The sequence below is a fragment of the Syngnathus typhle genome, linkage group LG11 (genome assembly GCF_033458585.1).
Source record: "Syngnathus typhle isolate RoL2023-S1 ecotype Sweden linkage group LG11, RoL_Styp_1.0, whole genome shotgun sequence".
NCBI classification, from domain to species: Eukaryota; Metazoa; Chordata; class Actinopteri; order Syngnathiformes; family Syngnathidae; genus Syngnathus; species Syngnathus typhle.
In genome coordinates, this window is record NC_083748.1 from 3,420,599 (window position 1) to 3,441,774 (window position 21,176).

A 21,176-nucleotide genomic window follows, 5' to 3' on the forward strand; every position below is an offset into this window, starting at 1 on the left:
AAGTTTTTTTTCTAATGCGAAATAGACTCCAAAATGTTACCAAACCGGCTCTGGAAAAACAAAAAACACGTCACACGTGAGACACATTGCAAATTTGAGTTTGCTTTGTAACCACTATGTTTATGCAAAGTAGGAAATGTGACGACCCCCCTTTTTAGCCAGCCATTGAGAAGGAAAGATTATTCTGCGGTCATGACCCTGCTGATTAAAAATGCCCCCGTTGTACCACGCGCCGTATTAGCTGGGAGCCCGCAACTTTATACTGTAATTACTGCAGTGGGCTCCACGGCGCAGTGTCACAGAGGTTTAGAGGCTGAAGTGCTTTGCATGGTGCTGTGTCACTAGTCAGATTATAGTGCAGCTCCGGGATATTTGTGCAATAGAGGGAACTGAAGGAGTGTTCTTGCTTGCATGCTATCAGCTGTGTGGCGAGAATACAGGAGCACATTATAATGTGCTGATTACAGTTTTGGTTCGATTGTCCACACGGTAGGGATTATTTACATCGACTTAATTTTCATTTGATCTCTTACATACAATTCATTTTCCATGCACACTTTGTCTTTTTCAGTTTTGACCGATGCCAATAACTGTCTCTATTCAATTACGAACTGCATTTTTTTCCCCGAATGTATTAATAGCCTCTCTGCCATTTATTAATGGATGATTAATCCTTAACGTTTCAGAGAAAAGGGGCAAGCTTTGAAAGCAGTGCGGTTACAGTGGTGTTTTGGAGATAGTGAAGAATCTTTACTTTTTTTTTTATCTTTTTCATCGGTCTGTCGGGCAGTTGTGATTGAACCCGATTAGTTCTGCAACAAGTGGAAAATGTGCATAAAGAATCTGGGCGATCTTAATATTATAGGATATTAAAATAATTGGAATATGTTTTTCATCAGTTGCTTTGATTACATTTCTTTCAGACACCTTCTAATCCCTCCTTCTTAGATGGTGGCATTCTCTTATTGAACAAGTACGCTAACACAGTAGGCCTACAAAGATATCAAAGTTGCGTGTGCTGCTGTGGGAGGTTGAGCTGCTCCTCTTCCTCCTCCCCAACAGTATCGTGCTCACTTCGCCAGCTCAGCGCTGCGATTAAAAAAAAAAAAAAAAAAAGTGGGTCTTTGACTTGTCTGATTGCTTTTGACAGCTCACTCTCTTCCCCGGCGGATCAATGGAGCTTCGCGCTCTTCATTAGAAACATCAATGCAGGGCACATGCCCCCGAGGCTCAGTGAGGCCTCCCCTTGCTCTGCCAAAGTCTGTCTTAGCGTGGCATGATACAAGCATTCTTGACATTTCATTTGCTATAATTTGGTATGGGAATTGTAATCAAGAAAAATCTGAGATGTAAATTCGAAAAATGTAAACATAAATATATGCAATCTCTGCATATAAAATCTCTGCATGTGTTGAACGACAACATTCTTAGAAAAGCCCAGTCTCAGCTATTTTTAGAAAAGGCCCCTCGGTCTACTCATTTGCTCTTTTACGGCTACTTGGTTTAATTTCACGTTCATAGACGATTGAGAGTGTTGGAGTCTGGTCATCGAGAGATGCTAGCATGCATTTTTTAAATGCTTCCCTCCTCCAATACACCTGATTCGGGACGATAAGGATCCTGATCTGGCTTCTGCAGAGCATGCCAATGTTGGAGGAGCTAGACATGTAAAACATGCAGGATAGTGGCTCTCAAGGAGTTTGACACTTGTGATTTGGAGTGTTCAATGAACGGAAAAAGGCAAACAAGGCCTTAAATGCACTTGCTGCATCCCCCAGAGCATACAGATGCCGCTTTGGTCTGACGAGCAAATGTCAGCTTGTCTGGTTCCTGTTCCTGTTCCTGTTCTGTGTCGACGGCACGCCGGCTCGGGCCTTGGTCGTAAACACAGGCGTTGCGTCAGTTTGATGCTTGAAACGTCTGGAAATGATGGCATCGCACATGTGTGAAGTGTTGTTGCGCGCAACCAGGCAGAAAGAGCAACGCATACGAGAGATGCCCCTTGTTGTTTTGACTGTTGTGAGCCAATGACGACCTGGTGTGTCGTCATCTGGCCTCTCATTGGCTCCTTGGCCGACTGCTATCCAATAACCTGGCCCACCTGTTAAATCTGACACACACACACACACACATAGATTCCCCATACATATTACGGAGCGTCACAGAGGAGAGTGCAGTGTGTTTTTGAGCACGTCTCTGTGCTCTTGCTCTGATCATCAATAATGCATGGCTTTGGCGGGATGAAAGGCTGTTTTGGCTTGGGGCGCGTCTCTCTTGTGGAGAGAGAGAGAGAGAGAGACATCACGCCTTATCACTGTAGCATCCATGCGCAAAGTAGACAGGGTGCTCTCTCTTTCTTTCTCTCTTCTCAGAGAACTCACGCGGGTTACATAAATAACTACTTTTGGCACGTTTACACTAAATCCAGTTATTGATCAGATGGGATATTATATTTTTTCTCTATCAAGTTACTCTTGTCCATCAGTGTGAGGATCTGCATGTGGGGCATGCAGCGGACACACCACACAAGAAATATAGTAGTCAAAGAAAAATTAGTTGTAAATTGGTTGCACTATGACATCACAATCCAGCTACATTTTCATTATTCGATGGCTCACAAATGATTTAGAGGTGGCTTATAGTTTTGCAATCTCCACAGTCTCCAATTTGGTGCTGGAGAGCCCTCAGTCATCTATCAAAGTTGGCGAAAAGAGGAAACTAAAATGTAAAATGAAAGTTTCACTTGATTTGTTTTTGTTTGCAGTTATTGCATCAATCCAATATTCCAACCCTATGATTTTTTTTTTTTTACATGTAGCCACTGTTTGCGTGTCAAAGTGAGAGAGCGTATGGATGCGTTTGATGTTCCTTTTTCACTCAACACTCTGCTACCCACCCTACCCCACCATCTATCCCTCCGTGTCTGGCCTTGAAGACCTTGATTATTCACGCTACCCTCTTTGCATTTCAAACATATGGAAACACAACGGCTATGACGCAGCGACATGTTTTTTTTTTTAACTTGCTTCTTTCCAAAATGGCCGTTTTGAGTTCCTTGTGGAATAATTTCTAGTTAAAAGGGTACTCATTATATTATATTACCTTTCTTATGGATAGATATCGTTCAGCATCATGAAGTTCTTTAATGTGGACTTTAATGCTTTCAATGTTATTCCATTTTGAATGAGGAATTATAAATTAGATTTGACCTTTTTCTAACACGAGGACACGTGAGCAGCTCTGCGAGCTGATCGATAAGTCAATTAGCCGGCCTGCTGCTTGTTTACTTTCACTATGGATGCCTGCATTTCTCTATTTAATTGCCTTCCACTACCCATAGTGAACATGCACTTTACTTGCATGGGTGCTAACAGCCGTTCGATGTCCCGTTTCATGTTTACTTCAGAAGACCAAGAGTCTGTTTGGGTTCAATTCACCCATTTTCTATTTGCTATTTTCCAAATACCATAGAAAATCGTTTCAAATCCAATTCATCACAAAATGTTGATCAGATTTTGTTGTTATTTTCCTTATTATAGCAACATAAATGACCTAGTCCAGAGTCAAACGGATGCAATCAAGCTCATTTTAATGGATATTGTAATCTTAACAGATATACAAGTGAACAAGCATGTGACATTTTAACAACCATGGAATAAAGGAGTGAATTCATTGATGATTACGTAATTGCTCACAAGCTGAGTCTTATTCTGCTTTTTATTTGGCAACAACTTGAGCTGCTTTTGTTTTGGTGCCAAATTGCACACAGTCGCTACAGGCATTTACACATGACCTGAAAAAACTCTACTTCTGATTGTGGGACAGAATTGCAACTTCATTCAACTTGTTTCATCTTTAAGTCACATTTGAATAATTTCCTGTTTGTGCGGTGAGTTGCTTACTCTACATTTTCTTCTTTTTTCCTTCATTATTTTAATTCCATTTTATTTTTAAAAGCGTGTCATGCTAGATTACACCACCACAATGTAATAGGAAATGGAATCTTACTCAACAAAACTATTCCGTAATGGAAAATTTGTCACTGAACATAACATGAATAAAACATGTGACTTCCAACAAATTTGTTGAACTTGCGATATGGACACTGTATTATCAACTCGTCACTTCAGGTTCACTCTAAGTAGAACTATGGCTAATACTGTAGTGAAAAATTCCTCAAAAACTAGACTTCAAGCTGTTTGTTGATGTTTATTGACAACATAAAAGAATTACACTCTGTATTAAAACAACTTTAAGGCCTATCCATCAATCTCAGGAGTGGCCATTTTGCCAATTGCTGTCAGCGGAAAATGACATCACAGTTGTGTCAAGTCTCAACCAATCACGGCTCAATTTCAGAAAACCGGTGAGCTGTGATTGGTTGTAACCTGAAGTCTGTCAACTATGATGTCATTTTTAGTCGACGGTAAGTCCACAAACTAAACATTTATCTGCACAGAACATATTACAAAGAAAATTTTGGGAGTTGACTTATCTTTAATGTAACGCAGCCTGCTTATGTCACCACATTCCATTTACTATTGTCGCCACTTTTACTGATGTTATATATATATATATATACATATATATACATATATACATATATATACATATATATATATATATATATACATATATATACATATATATACATATATACATATATATACATATATATACATATATACATATATACATATATACATATATATATATATATATATATATATATATATATTTTTTTTTTACAGGAGTCCATGCTAGCCACCACCAATTACTGTGGTACATTTGTGTTTTAGTGTAATTCTCCACAGCCTAGGACTTTACTGCTGCATGGCTTTGCTTTAATAACAGTGGGATTATCAAGGTTGAGCCAGTGAACCCTGCCCTCTTTACACTGCTGTCACACACAACACCCAGCATTATTCATGCATTTTCATTTTTTTGTTTTTATCATTATTTTTTCATTTTGTCTTAACCTAGCACTTGCCTTTTCATCGTTTTCAGGCATGTGTTGTGTGTTGCGGTTAATTTGAACCGCCATCTCTGAATTTGCTTGTTCCAGTTTCTTTTAATATGATGATTTCCCTCCGTCCGATACCTAGAGATGGGCCATTTTAAAATGTTTCTGGACATGGATAAATAATACACGAGTCTCTTACAATAAGGAAGAAAATAACTTGCTGTCCGCTGAAGCACTTTCATCACTTAAGGAAGAATACTTCTTGAGTCATGCTGGGATGTATTAGGGTGTGCTCAACAACGATTCATCGCAGTCTTTCTGAATGATGAATGTAAAACTTGTACAAACACATGAAGCATGAAGTCCAATACTTTTTATCTCCCCATGTGTTTTGCCATTTCTAAGACTCCCTCAGAAACAGAAAACAGAAACAGTCTGAAAGATTTAGTCCGATTGCTACTGATCTTGTGTCATTGGCAGAGAATGGAAGTGAGGTTGGGTGACTCACCATAAGACTGCGATTCTCATAACTCCACGAGGTCAGAACCCGATTCTTATTTTTAGTCATCTTAAAATTTCCCTTGTGATTCTTCCAGAGTATGGAACTAGCAAAGCTCCGGTCTCTACCCCCGGCCAGCGCTAATCCAACCTGGTTTGCTGTCATCCGCCATCGGTGCTCTCTTCGCTGAACGATCAGAGAAGAACCATGCTGTCTGGGACATGGCGGCGCTCAATGGGGCATCAGCAGCCTGCTGTGGCGCCCGCGGTGAACTCCAGGGGGGTGACGCTGTGCGGCGTGCCCAGCGGCACGGTGGTTCTCGAGGCCCAATATGATTACAACTATCGTGGTGCTGATGGAAGGCAGGTTTGCATCCGAGAAGGCGAACGCTTTATACTCCTTAAGAAGACCAACGCCGACTGGTGGCAGGTGAGAAAATGGTTAAACCCCATAAAATAATTTTACTTATAAATTACATTACAGTTAATATATACCGTATAATAAAATACATGTGTCCACGGCAGATGCTAAAATAAGATGCTTGTGCTGTGACAGGTACGGAGGATAGGGGCTGCAAGTAAAACCAAGCCGCTGTACGTGCCGGCCACATACGTGACCGAGGTTCCTGTGGCGCCCATGCCCTCCCATCAACACCTCATCATTTCGGCGTCGCTCAACTCCAACGTCCGCATCTTGCCTCGAGTGGCGCTCGCGCCGAGCCCCACGGGGGTTGCCTATCACGAACAGCGCCAAGGTAAAGTGAGAAAGGAACAAAAAAAAAAACATTTTATGACACAATTGTTGTTGTTTGTATGTTTTCATATACAGCGAGTAAACCCATCTACCGCTCCATGGAGAACCTCAGCTCCAACAGTGCCTTCAGAGGTCTTAACACCATCGGCAACCAGAGTGGCGTCCGTCTCTCCACCGTTGCACTCAACACCTCCTCCCTCCGGTCAGGCCACCTTGTGGTGCCCGGAGACGCACCCGGCTCACAATGCAATTCCAGAGTAGTCCCCATGATCACTCGCAGTCAGAGCCAGAGCAACCTGGCGGACAATGTGGTGGAGAACCCTTACGATGAGGTGGGCGGGAGCTTCAGCAGCCACGTCAACTACCGGCTTCCAAAGAAGTCTTGCAGCCAATGGGACATGGTGGGATCTGCTGGCAAGAACAACCATTTGCAGGTAGGGCGTGAGTGAGCATGTCAGGGGTGAGGGCATGCGTAAATCACAAAGCGATTGCACCAGAACTGTTCTTAAGCAGCTGCTTGTCTTTAATAATCAAAAATGTTCAGTCCGTGTCAAAGCGTGATATGCAGTAGCTATAGAAGCTGAAGTTGCATTTCCTTCCCTGTCTGTGCCTTTAATAATCCCCCCTCAGAGAATCAATCATGTCAGGAATGACGTCAGGGCATCCCAGAATTACATCAGAGTCCGCACAAGTCATCTCCCTACCAACATTGTGCGCTTAATCCCAGTAAGCAGGACATGCTTGCTCTTTATCCCTTGAGATTTCTCTCCCAAATACAGAATAAGAGAGAGAGAACTCACACACTAGGAGAAGTTTGTTTTTAAAGTCAGTACTGCTTTGTCTATGCGTTTTTGTACGGTGGCTAGTTTCCAGCAATGTGAAACTGTCACCATTATAAAACCTTTACGAACTGTACGGCCTGTTTGAAGCCAATATTGTCACATAGTGGTCTGTGCTTTCCTTTGCTTTGCATTGCATAACTGTAAAGCAATTGTGTTGTGAGGCGGCTGTGATACGTAAATGTGTAATGTTTTGCCAGTCACTTGGAGAGTAAATACTTTGGCTTTATTCCATCAAAACATCTTCCATTTCTTGTCCTCCCAGTAACCTCATTTTAATCCGCAGCTTGTTGGATTTTTTGCTACGCTCTTAAATCGTCAGTTCAGTGTCAAAAATCAAACCGTGCCGAGTTTACATTTGACTATGTATTACACGTCTATTTGCGTGAGTAAATCACTTAATTCATATGAGCTCTCAGCACATTTTAAAACCATATATTGCTATACCTGTTTTCTTTCTTCAGGTTCCGACCGAGTCCTATCTGTCCCAACTGTCCTGGCAGGAGTCACCTCTCTACCATCAACCACAGGTAGACAGGCGTGCTTCGCAAATGGAGCCCCCGAGTCCCAATCCCGGCCAGCAGCCTGAGCAGGTCATGGACTTGTGGGAGCAATACGTGGACCCGTCTACACTGAGAAGCTACTACGTCAACAGCATCACCAAGGAGAGATCTTGGAAGCCTCCTCGGAGAGCCCGCGGAGGCACCGGCGCCAACAAACAGGTTTGCGCTTTAGTCTCAATATGTTTAATGAAAAGCCTTTTCCCGATAAAGAGCTTTATTCATTGACGCCTCCCTAAAGAGAGGTTAGCGAAAGGTCAGGGTTCAAAGATGTCTCAGTGATATGTTTGCGTAATTTGTCTAAATCTCTTTTTGTCAAAGAACATTTAGTGAGGTTTGTACTTACAGAAATTGTAGCATTTATTGGACCTTGTCACTATTCCATTGAAATTTAAAGATAAAATAGGGCACATTCGAGTGTTTCTAATGTCTTCTTCTCTACCAGGTCATTCCAACGCACCGGTTACCAAGAGAAACAAGTCATCTGACGCTGCCCCTTTCTGCAACTGGCAACGGTACAGTGCACAGGGTAAGCCTCCTGCACGTCTGCCACAATAAATGCATTGTCGACAATTACACAAACGTTAATGTGGTGATTTGCATCAGGTTTAAAAATAAAGCATCTTAAATGTGCGTAAATATGTGGCAGTGACTTTTTGCTGACATAGCCTGCCTTTCAGTTGAAATTATTACTCTTTCATTTGAACGTAGATTTTGTTTTACCAGGGGTACCACAAGAGGGTGCCGAAGTCCTGTCTAATAGAAACGTTTGACTACTTTTCTGATAGACAATTAAAAAGTAAAATATGTTTTCATTAGGCAGGTGTCATAGCTTTTTTTTCTCTCTCTCTCTCCACACCTATTATTGGCTGCTCACATCTTGGGCTTCTTCAAAAACAGCACAACAGCAAATAGGTACCAAAAATGTTAACAACAGCGAATATGTTAGTTTGAGATGAGATGAATTTTATTCAAGGATCAAATCATTATTTATTTATTATACACCTTGTTTATTTTTACTTTGCCTCCTGAAAGATTTGTTTTGTTTCACTTTAGTATAAGTGATAGGCCATGAAATGGTGGGGATTTTTTTTTTTAAAGGATTTATCTTGGACTATGTTTTTGTTGTTGTTTTGTTTTGCAATAACACAGCGTTTCAGCAGGAGAGTGTGTAGACTTTTTTATATCCATTGTATATTATTTCTGTACTTTACTGTGTTTACTTTCTCATGCAAGAATTCCTCTCAAGTGCTTTTACTGGTCTAATGGTGTGCTCAGTGGCTGCAGTGAATGTTGCAACAATATTTTAATTAGGCTCCCTCGCAATGATCATGAGTTATTAACCACATTATCATAATTCATGCGCCATTGTATGCTTAGACAAATAGCCAGGCGGCTACATGCCTAAAATAAAACAAGAGTGAGATAAAGTATTCACTTTAGCGAGCCTCCGAAGTCACATTGTCAGGCTCATCCAGAGTGCACAGAGACTCTGGACGAGCACAACGCACCAGATTAAGAGCTTGGCTAAATTAAAAAGTAGGATTACATCGCCGTCGTTGCCCCATCATTGCTGACTGACTCCAACTGCCCCCGTGACGCATTTACGGCAGGCTTATCCCCCTGCAGGGAATAATGAGGTAATGCCTCTTTGATCAGATGTGGACCAGCAGGAGAAGCCATTAGACCCCCAGGGGTATTTCAAAACCCAAAATATTGCATCATCTAAGTCACTCATACGATTTGAACATTAGGGCTGTCTCTTTGGAATATATTTTAGAATTGATTATTCTATTGATTATTCCATCGAATAATTGCACACAATGTTGTCTTTTGGGGTTGATTTAGCAGCATTTAAATAAACTTTAATGGGAAATGCCATATCTGCGTTGATATCTAGATGCCAAATCATCCAAGGCCTGATCCTCATTGTCCTAAATAAGCGTTTAACGTCTTTTGGTTGTATCATCCTTGCGTCAGTATAGTAGCAACGATAATAACGCTCATCAAAAATACATTGTATAAATAAAAAAAAGCACTATCAAAGGCGTGATTCCCCTGTGAAGGTAGTGCAAGGTGCATTGACCCATATTTGTCGCTTTATATTGTGGAGTGATTGCACCAACCAAGCAGGAGCTCAGCCAAATTCATAAAAGAAATGATTTGGCCACATTGCTATGACTGGAACATTAAGATTTTTTTTTTTTTAGTAAAACTGGGCTGAATTCCACCTATCTTACGACCAGCAGGTTTCTATTTCTGTCATTAATGCATTAGAAAGGGCCTTCTCACGCTGGGGAGTATTGCATCATCTTGTCATCAAAATGGTGAAATAGTGGTTGCCACCATGAAGCTGGTAGAATCATAGCAACATTGATGTAAAATAGTTTGGTGACATATTTGCAAAAGTTCAAATATTCATTTTTGGACTTTTCTTTAAAAAATGACTTGTATGAAGGTCTTCTTTTGGCATGTTTCTGTTGCTATACTCATTTAAATAACAAGTTCCATACAGGTAAAGCCTTGGCACCACATTGTGCTGCGGTTGTCGTAGCAGTGTCGTTAGCGTCAGAGTGTAAAGGTTGAGTGCGTATCTTCCTGCTTGCGCTGCTGTACGTGCTGATAAAAGCAGCTTCCCCCTTTCAATGGGGAAGTAAGTAAGTCCCGGCCCGCAAGGAAGAAGAGACGAGACGGTTTGTACTTTTTTTGAAATGCGGCACGACAAGGAGTGTCGTCGTGACACCAGACGACTAAAGCCATACAAACGAGATGAGAATTAGGCTCTCTAAAGCTCGGTGGTGATGAACACGTTTGCAGTAAGTCTTTTTACACATGGTGTTTTCATTAGAAATGAGTACAGTGAGTGATTTCAACTGTTTGGCTGTGTTGTCATCTGCCTTTCGGTGGGCCCAGTGTAATCACCACAGTACTCAGGTTTAAAAAATATACTAAAAAAGTAGTAAAATGGACAATATTTTATTTAATTATTGATTAATCAGTTTTGCTCAAGTGTTTACCCAGTTTTAGTTAGCACATTGTTTATTCTGTGCTACTTGCACTAAAAATTAAACTTCCTGTCTGTCTTTTTTTTTTTTTTTTCTAGCTCTCACCAGATTTCCTCTTTGGAAGCCACCAGAGGAACATTGATGGCAGCTGGCGGATGAAACAGGTGAAAGTCTCATCCTTTCCCACCCTTTCATTGGCAAAAAGGGAATGTTATGAGTGTCACCTTGAAATTCACCTTGCACACAAAACAAAAGATGACGCTCATCTTCCTTCAGCACAGCGGGAAGAACACAAGGGTCTTCAGACTTGAAATTGTCACTGCGGGAGAAGATTCTCTGCTTCCTATTATAACTGGAGCACAACAAAGAGCATGGATCCTTACACATCCTTCGTAGGGCTGAGCAATTGGATTACTTGTTATTAATTAAGTTAAATTATTTTGGGGGGGAATTCATCTATCTATCGATCTATCGCAATTTATTTTAATTTTATTTTTTTACAAAGGCCCTAGTCTTGAGCTTCTCCACTGTATTTCCTTAGCGTGGCTGTGATGAGGGGACGGAAACAGGGGCTTTTAAGGAGACAATAATTCACCACATGAAAATCAATGAGCCCCTATTATTAGCTTTGCCCCAGCCGCGTCTCTCCACTGTATTCCCGCAGAATGCATTCAAGTAATGCCAGCTACACGCTTTAGTTTCCGGGAGATCAGCATTTATGCATATTAAGGTGGTGAAATAGCAACTCATGGTGTTAAGAAGAAGAGAAAAAAAAGCTGTTACCCAAGCAGCTTTTAGTGCTACATGTTGCATCACAGTAAAGTGTGGGTGCTGTTAGTTGCTTAATCTCCCTTGCTTGGAGAGTTACAAGTTTTTCGGTTGTATGGTGTGATTGTTAAGAGAAGTAGGTTACAGGGATTGGCAAAAGTATTTCATTATTGCTGCCTTGGCATGATGCATTCTTCTTGTGTCTGTATGTGCATGATTGTATGAACTTTTGTGGGAAGACGGAAACTTACAAAAAGACTTGAAGACTCAAAATAGTGTACAGAAAAAAAAATGGCTGTTTTGGAGTTTTAAATGTTCCACTCAATAACCCTAGACTTTTGTATTTGCTTTCTTTGCACGTTTGTTTGTGAAGAGCATGCAGCGCGCCGCGTCCTCCGACACCATTTGCACCATGGCGCTCGGCAACGCCGGCCAGCCGTATCACGACGCTGCCCCACTGCATGATGTTAAGCAACAGCTCTCACACTCGCAGTCCATGATCCTGCCCGAGAACGGCAAGGTAGCCCCCCCCCCTCCATCTCGGTAGACCCATTCATGTTTTTTTTTACACAAACTTGCACGCCATTTCCTGGATTCTTTCAGATCGTCCAGCAGTGCCGAGACTACTCGTGCAACGTGACCAACATCGTGGTGGAGCCGCCGTCTCCAGAGAGTTCTCCAGACGGCGATGGCGACACTCCGGTGAGGGGAAAACGACGTCACCTTTTTGCTTTTCACATCAAATGTCCCATTTATTTTGTCTCGTGTTGAAGTATATTTTTCAAGGCCTTCTTTTCTTCTCCACATCAAACGGGCAGTGGGAATTTTTGAAGTAGTTTGTGCCCACTCTGGGATGATACACCTGTTGTGAACTCACTGAAAATAGAAGTTTCAGTATGCTGCGAAGTAGTAGTAGAATTAAAATTATGTAAATATTACCGGGGGACAGTATTTTGTTTTCCTCTTAAGAAAAATGATCTTTATTTGCCTAGAAAATTGTTTCTAAATTTTTAAAAATTATTATATTGTATTATGTAAATTAACCGCCATAGTTGTTCAGAGACACAACGATTTGGATGCAAGCAATAAAAAAGTGAGTTTTACATAATATGTCCTCTTGTAGGAGTTGGAAAAAGCTGGCCTCTTGAATAAGACCAAGATCGCAGAAGGAGGTCGCAAACTCAGGTGACATTTTGTAGTTGTACAGTAGAAACTCAAGTTTCAAACGATCATCTATCTCATTGTTTTAGTATTAGCCATCACCATTTTAATAAACAAATAATCTTGTGATGTAGAAAAAACTGGAGTCCATCCTGGGTGGTGTTGGTCGGCAACAGTTTGGTTTTCTTCAAAGATCCCAAATCGCAGACGCCTTCCAGCTGGGTAAGACCTGACAAAAAGACTTTTAATTATTGCTAACAGACAACATAAAATGCCATTTAGCGTACATGCTAATGGTTAGCAATTTTGAAGATACCGTTTTTTTCCATGTATAATGCGCAAAATTTAACTAATTTATTGTCCGAAAATCTGGGGTGCGCATTATACATGGGTACAAAAAAAATATATATATATATTTTTTTAATCCCTATATGATACGGTGGCCGCCATTACAGATGCGCTTTCTTCTCTGCTGTTCACTTCAAACACGCTCCATACGAACACAATGCTCTCGTATCAGACGCTTGCTCGATCACCTGCTCGTTTGCTGTCTGTCACAATGTACCCTACACAAATCCGAAACATTTCTTCGCTATTGAGTTTGCTAGCGCATGCGCAGTGATACTGACCAGCAGAATAACATCCGGTTGTTCCCAAAGATGATCTTTTTGCTGAAATAATTTTACGTTTACGGACTTAAGTAGGAGTCAAAATTTGGGTGCGTATTATACATGGGTACAGGCTTTTTTCCAGCATCAACATGCCATTTTTAGGGTGCGTATTATACATGGGGGCGCATTATACATGGAAAAAAAACGGTATGCATACTTAAACACAAATGGTGGAGTAACCCATGTAGACAGACAATACGCATATATTCTTTCTGCTATACAAAAAAAAAATATTGCAGAATATTAAATAATGATCTTTGATGATTGTTATAGAAACCAGGAAACAGTCGCCCGGAAAGTAGCGTTGACCTAAGAGGAGCCAAACTACACTGGGCCAATGAGCTGTCCAGCAAGAAGAACGTGTTCAAGGTCAGCAACAAATAGGGAGGACTATAAATATTCCTATTTCGCGCACACAAGCATGCACACACACACACACACACACACATGCATGCACAAAAAGTACTACATTGTGTTTGCAAATGTGTGTTCCAGCTAAGGACCGTGACGGGCAACGAATTCCTGCTACAGTCGGAGACGGACTCTCTGATCAAGGAATGGTATCACACTATCCAGAACGTCATTGACAGACTGGTGAGGGACAGCAAGACAGCTACTATTTTACAAGTGAAAACTCTTGTGATTGTTTATTTAAATGAGATTTGGGCTATTGTTATTCTGGTTCTCCCAGGACCGTGAAAACCCGTTAGATAACGTCCTGCTGTACTCCCTGAGAAGGGCGGGTAGCGTGGAGATGCTGGACCACAGCGGCGACGAGGATGACAGGAGAGGGTCTCGTAAGTGCCGTTGTTTGCCTTTTGTTTCTCGGGTGTTCATCTGCCGCATCTTCACCTTCACCTAAAACATCGTCATCGTCACTTTCTCTCAACCTCCACGTAGGGTTCTTACACCCCGCCATCCTCTCCTCCATCCTTTCCTCCATCCAGCCCGCTTATATCTTAGCATGGCCGCCGTGGCAGCTCATCCCGCCGTTGGCCTCGTCGCACCTGCGGCGTCGCCCGGCTCTCCCGCTTTTCATCCTCACCACCATTCCGTCGCATTTGCTGGGATACCCCGCACTGACCTCCTCCTCCTGCTCCTCTTCTTCTTCCCTACCCTTTCCCCCCCTCACAGTCCCTCGCTCGGCGTCCAACCTGGAGAACACAGAGAAGAAGAGGGTGAAAACCCGGCTGAAGAAGCTCATTCTCAAGCGACCTCCTCTGCAGGCCCTGCAGGAGAAGGGCCTCATTAAAGGTACATTATCTCATTTTGCTGTTTGCTCGGGATGTTCACTACCACTTTTTTTCAGTAAGAGTACCTGGAGTACTCAGATCTTGAGGTGTTACCACTAGTAATTTTATACCTTAAAAATAATAATAATAATAATAAATATGTTCAATGTAGCAATTTGCCTTAAAATTGCATGAATTTAATGGCGATTTAATATTCTAATAATATAGAAATTCTAATTGGTCATTTCTAGTTCCTTATTGTACCTCAAAAAGGCAACCTGTAGTGATATCGGCCACTTTTGCAAGTACCGATACCTTGAAATAAGGTAACGATACCGGTATTCATTCATACCCATTATTTGGTGTTATCAATTTATTTTTGGCTATAACATGGAAATTCCAAAATGTATTTGTTTTATTACCCAATAAACACCGGAAAATGTGTGTCTGTGTGTGTGCGTGCGTGTGTCACTGGCCATCAGATCAGGTGTTCGGCTGTCGTCTGGAGATGCTGTGCGAGCGGGAGAAGAGCACAGTGCCTCGCTTCGTCAGGCTTTGCACCGAGACGGTGGAGAAGAGAGGTAAAACGCAGCGGCCAACTCGTCCCGCAGTTCACGAGTCCCGTAAAGAGGCTTTCTGCTTTATTTCTGCTGTGAGATGAAATATAGATGACATGCCTTTCTACAGAGAGATTTTCACATTGTCCTGGGACTTCGCTTTGTGTTGGAGAAAAAGACATTTAGATTTTTTTTTGTTCCCTTGCGTGCTTCGACTTACCACCTCTGCCAAGGACATTCGTTCCTCTTCTCGAACTTTATGCGCACAATATAGTAGTACAATCAAGTACAGGAAAAAAACAAGTCGTCCAATTGTTTTATAATTTATTGATTGCCTCTGAACTACAGTGAGATGAATTTTGAGCTTGCTTCCGTGTGTTTGCTGTTTTCGATGCAATGTAAACTCTTTGTGTTTCCCATTTCAGTTAGTTTTAACGAATTATTTGTGTGATATTGTTTGATATGGCAGGCTTGGACACTGACGGCATCTACAGAGTTTCTGGGAACCTGGCGGTCATTCAGAAATTACGCTACCTGGTCAACCATGGTGAGGATTTATTTAATGGCTCGGGTTTTGGTGTCATTATTTATTATGTCATGTCAGACTCGGGCACTTTCATTTGAATGTAAGGAGGTAGGTTGATGACTCCTATGTAACATGAGATGAAATGACATTGGTTCATTCTGAACATAGCCACTTCTCCATTTATGAGGGTGTGCACACTTGTGCAACCTCACTATTTCAGGTTGTTTATTTTTAATTATGGCAGTTTCGCACACAAAGCGTGCATATATTCTACATTTTACTTTCTATTTATTTGTATTTTCCAATGTCATCTAAGTGCTAAAGGTGGTAAGCCTTAAGAGTAACTTTGTGGTTCTTTTAGAGCGAGCTGTGACCACTGATGGCCGTTACATGTTCCCAGCTGAGTTGGTGCAAGGTAGACCCGAATGGATGTGGACTATTTATTTATTTTTTAAACCTTGTCCCAGCCTTCTTATGTGCATTTACACCCACAAGCTGCAGTGATTTTTCTGGTTCTGCTTGACACCTTTTGCTTAACAAATGTATCGGCATGAATTAGAGACACATTCATTTTTTCTTGATTATTTTCTTAATTATTGGAGAGAAAATTAACATTTTATAATGCTGGATGTTTTGTTTCTTGGCTGATACATTTGTTAAGCACTGTGCGTTTGTCCCTCAGGCCTCCGCTTTACTTGGTGAGAACATGCGAGCGGTGGGCAAAGTCTGCCACCTACTGGGGAAAACAAAAATTGCTCCAGCTACTCTGCTTCATACTAAATATTGTATGTGATATTTATACTCTCCGTATGTACCTTCTCTTGCTTTCATTCAGCATCTTTTTTCTTCGTCGCTGCAGCAGCTGCCAACCTCAGTGTTGGGTCTTCTCAGTGGGCGCCACTTGGCATTAAACTCTGGAGCTCAAATTCTCTCCTGTCTCTGTTGTCTGACTCAGAGGAGAAGCTGAACTTGGACGAGAACCAGTGGGAGGACGTCCATGTCATCACGGGAGCTTTGAAACTGTTCTTCCGTGAGCTTCCTGAGCCGCTGGTGCCCTTCAACTTCTTCAGCGATGTGGTGGACACCGTCAGTAAGTGGATACGGTGGGCGGGGACGCGGCAGATCATCCAATTGTCTTATTGGTCCATTGGTGCGTTTTCACTGCAGGAACTGGACCATTGTGTGTTTGAACTGATATTTATTTTTGGGATGCCACAACATAAGAATGAAATAGAAAGAGGAACTAAGATTGGAAATCCAATTCCTCAATTTATCGTCACCACAATTGAGATTCAAGAATGACCCCAAAAGAAAAACGGTGTTAAAATGGTAAAGAACAGAAATGTCTTAATCAGTTTTGTTGTGTTGTTGCAGAGGTGACGGACCACGCGGACAAAGTGAACCATCTGAAGAGTGTTGTGCATAGCATGCCTCAGCCCAACCACGACACGCTACAGTTCATCTGCCGCCACCTCAAACGGTAAGAGACAAAGATTTTGGACATTTTAAGCGACTAAACCAGGGGTGGCCAACCAGTCAGAGACTAAGAGCCCCCCCCCCCCGAAGCAAAGCGAACACGCAGCGTTTGACGTCCCATTAACACCACACCTCCCCCACCCCCCGGAAGCGACCGTAAAGGAGCCGCATGAAACCCGACAAAGAGCCCCATGCGGCTCGCGAGCCGAACGTAAAAGGAGCCGCATGAAACCCGGCAAAGAGCCGCATGCAGCTCGCGAGCCGCGGGTTGGCCACGCCTGGACTAAACTATGGTCAAGCATAATAACATACAAACATAACTCATTTCATTTGGAAGATTTAAAAAAAAATAGGCTAAAATGTAAAACAACTTTTTTAAGAATAATTTATTAAAGTCAAAGTCAGCTTTATTGTCAATCCCTTCATATGTCAAGACACATAAAGAAACCGAAATTCCGTTTCCTCCATCCCACGGTGACGAGACACAGTACACGATAAACATACAAGTAGACGACACAAGATAAAAACAAGAAGGCACAAACAATAAATAATAAATAAATAAAATGAGTGATGAATAAATAATAAACAAATAACCCAATAAATAAGAGGAGCAAAACTGAGCCAGTGTGCGTACAGCAGACAGTAAGCATAGCGTATAAAACTAACTGTATAATTATTTTTATAAGGAAACGAACTGTAAATTCAATTGGAAAAAATGTAAAATATCACCAAAAATCACATGCTTTACAGTTTACACGAATGAGCTCAAGCGCTATAAAAACTGGATGAACCTCACGACGTTGACTGGAATGTGGCCACAAGAGGGCACAATTCCCCTGATGTCATTGCTATCAAGCATCCACTTAGATCACACTTTTTCTTTTTAAACAATGCCCGACACGTTCGTGCGTGTATATTAGCACTTCTATTCGTCGGGGTCCTTTTGCCTTTTATTAGTCTCTTGCCGACCGATCCTTGCATTCCCCCTCCACTCCTCGAGAGGGAAGGTCCCAAGAGAGCCTTGCGGTGCGTTTGCTGGAAGGCGCGCCGCCGCCACCACTGCTTCCTCGCTCCCCCCGCCCCCTCGCGTCTCTTCATCCCTCCTTGTCTCTGTTTCATGTGGAAGTTTTGAGCAATTGCTGGCCGCTCCTGTGGCTTGGTGGCAACGGCATTTTTAGAAGAATGCTTTATGCGGTGGCTTCAACTCATTCCTGAGTACCCCTGCACGCACACTAACATAGGTGGAATCGGACAAATTTAGACACTTAAGTGGGGACATCTGGGTTGTAAAAGGCACGTCAAGGACACGCCGTGCAAAATTTAGCACGTCAACAGTTTTTAGTAGATCGTTGTATGAAATGATAACGCTGTTATGCACATGTTTTACAATTTGGATGTTTGGATCGTTTGATCCATTTAGTAGTCAAACAAAACTTTTTTTTCACGTACTCTTTTTAGACAATTGCAACATCTGGCTTGAAAAGGGCTTAGAACATCATGGCGCTCAGAATTTAAATTTGTAAGGAATATTGCAAACAGTGTTGCACTCATTTTTTCACCTTTGACACTTTTTGTGATGATTTGGACAACTAGCTTGTAAAAGGCAAGGTGAATGTGTCACTTCAATTTGGTAAAATGAGACGGAAATTAATTTCCAAATGGTGTAACACTATTGAGTTAATATATTCATGTTTTTGGTTGCTATAATGTGAATGCATGGACTGTTAAGAGGCAGTAAACACTGCACCAGAATTCTTTGTTGATTTAATGCAACCATAAAGGTTCATAATGTGAACATAGCGATAAAAAAAGCATCTAGTCTCAAATTTTGTTCATATTTGACTGTGTTAAGAAAAATCCAGGGTTTAAGAATTGCATGAAAAGTCACTGTTAATATTTTTGCATTTTTAAGACAACAATAATACAAATAAATAAGATGCATTTAATTAACGAAATCAAAATTGTGTGTGTGTGTGTGTCCCGCAGCGTTCTGGAGCACTCAGACGCCAACCGTATGACGACGCAGAACTTAGGCATCGTTTTTGGGCCCACGCTGCTGCGGCCCGAGTGCGACAACGGCAATATGGCTGTGAACATGGTGTTCCAGAACCAGGCCGTGGAGCTCATCCTCAATGAATATGAGCACATTTTTGGCGGGCGGGCCGCCGCCACCTCTTAGTGATCGGCGGACCAACGGAGTTTACCCCCACCCCACCCCCTCATGTTCATAACGAGAGCGAGACATGTGGTCGCCATATAAAAGTTAGAAGCGTGATATAGTCGAACAAGCCTGTCTTTAGCTGCACAACTTTTTTGCCTTTGGACTGCAGATGTGGAGCCCATCTGTCACTTGTCCCTTGATTTTCTGTTTGACTGAAGCCAAGCCAGTGATAAATCGTCCCCAGACCCCCCCCCCCCCCCACCCTCACACCCACGGACCACCTTCCTATTCCTCTCGTGCCACGAAAACAACCAGGACAGAACCGTCACACTGTGAAACACATGCGGCCGAGTAGTTCTCCCATAGAGACAGTAGAAACTCTATAGTAGATGTTCTACTTCCAAGTTGGCCTAAATTATTTTGAATTGAACATTTCCCCTGGAACTAATATATTCATCTTAAGGTTTTTAAAACCTTTTAAGTGACATGTTAATATTTATAAGTCAAGTCAGACACAAATACTTAACTGTATCAGATAGTAGTTTTTTTTTATTGTAAGTCATTGTACTATTATGTACAATTTAAACATCAACACTGCACTTAAATATAAGGAAATCAATAAAATTGCATTTGAATCCAATTAAAATTCGTTGTTAGGCTACAAAAAAATGTAAAAACTCTAAAACCTTTAAAACTGTTTAAAAGATTAACTGTATTATACAAAAGTAAAGAAAATAACGCTATTGAAATTTGTACGCGTATGCTGCAGTTTGAAACTGATTTATTTCAGTGATTCTCTTTCTTACGACAAGAGGGAGCATGCGTACCACTAGGGTTAAACATACGTTGAAAATGACTGTATGCTAAAATAAAGTGAAACTAGTCGTCCTTTCAATAACAATGTAATCCAATTTATGGAGAAATTCCTTACAGCATAAAGCTAATATTTCATTATGAAACCAATCACGAATGCATCAATTGTTACATTAAATCAAAACTATTTGAAATAAGTTATTCATCTTGATATACGTATTTCCTAAATTGATTTGTTGTGACTCAAAATACAATACTTGTAATAGAAACAATTTTACATGATTAAATTTAGACGTTCTAAATGTATTAATTTTAATCAAATGTACTGGAAGTAAGAGACAAATGGTAATTATTTTAATTACATCAAACTATTCGAAAAACCCATCCCAGAATTCCCAAAATCAAATGTGACCAAGCAAGTGAGCAAGAAAAGTTTGCCCACCCCTAATTTAGATGCTTGGGGTGGGGCTGGGTGGTTCTGACCATGTGACGTTCACTCTATGTGCCAACAGGGCCGCCTTCGTGTTCCCTTTTGTGGCTAGGAATTGTGTTTGTGTGCGAGTGTGGACCTGCGCTTCTCCTTCCAGTACACTGTTAAGATGGACCTTTCTATTTTTATGCCCGGGAGGAGGTGAAACACATGTACATATGTTTAGCCTTTTTCCACTAGAAGGTCTTTAATGTTCACTTTGATTCCTTAGATACATTTTCCAGTGTTGTGGAATCACATGGACCTGTTTGTTACCCACATAATAAAAGGCAATTTTGTCTAATCTAGTGAGATATAATAGTTTTTTTAATGTACATTTTAGGGCAACACGGCGGCTCGGTGGGGCACTGGGTAGCACGTCTGCCTCACAGTTAGGAGGGTGCAGGTTCGATTCCACCTCCGGCCCTCCCTGTGTGGAGTTTGCATGTTCTCCCCGGGCCCGCGTGGGTTTTCTCCGGGCACTCCGGTTTCCTCCCACAACCCAAAAACATGCTTGGTAGGCCGATTGAGCACTCCAAATTGTCCCTAGGTGTGAGTGCGAGTGCGTATGGTTGTTTGTCTCTGTGTGCCCTGCGATTGGCTGGCAACCGGTTCAGGGTGTCTCCCGCCTACTGCCCGATGACGGCTGGGATAGGCTTCAGCACGCCCGCGACCCCCGTGGGGACTAAGCGGTACAGAAAATGGATGGATGGATTTTAGGGC

The 21,176-nt window shown here is 41.8% G+C and overlaps 1 protein-coding gene across 2 annotated transcripts; it reads left to right on the forward strand.

Moving 5' to 3' along the window:
• Window positions 1–5,669: 5,669 nt before the first annotated feature.
• Window positions 5,670–20,757, forward strand: arhgap9 (Rho GTPase activating protein 9). 2 transcript variants are annotated; one of them, XM_061290291.1, is made up of 21 exons: window positions 5,670–5,891; window positions 6,018–6,216; window positions 6,291–6,649; window positions 6,846–6,941; window positions 7,519–7,776; window positions 8,060–8,143; window positions 10,718–10,783; window positions 11,761–11,907; window positions 11,991–12,089; window positions 12,511–12,572; window positions 12,683–12,770; window positions 13,493–13,588; window positions 13,715–13,813; window positions 13,911–14,016; window positions 14,354–14,473; window positions 14,934–15,032; window positions 15,478–15,555; window positions 15,896–15,949; window positions 16,490–16,624; window positions 16,909–17,014; window positions 18,997–20,757. In XM_061290291.1, exons 1-21 carry the CDS (start codon window positions 5,670–5,672, stop codon window positions 19,187–19,189), a joined length of 2,766 nt encoding a protein of 921 aa, XP_061146275.1. In that variant the 3' UTR covers window positions 19,190–20,757. The 2 variants fall into 2 exon arrangements, with proteins under 2 accessions (XP_061146275.1, XP_061146276.1); XM_061290292.1 differs by lacking the exon at window positions 6,846–6,941.
• The last annotated feature ends 419 nt before the right edge of the window (window positions 20,758–21,176 follow it).

Coding starts and splice junctions, on each gene's coding strand:
- arhgap9 (XM_061290291.1), top strand. CDS start 5,670: ATGCTGTCTGGGACATGGCGGCGCTCAATGGGGCATCAGCAGCCTGCT. Junction 13,589..13,714: donor GCAAGAAGAACGTGTTCAAG/GTCAGCAACAAA, acceptor TGTGTGTTCCAG/CTAAGGACCGTGACGGGCAA. Junction 15,033..15,477: donor CGAGACGGTGGAGAAGAGAG/GTAAAACGCAGC, acceptor TTGATATGGCAG/GCTTGGACACTGACGGCATC.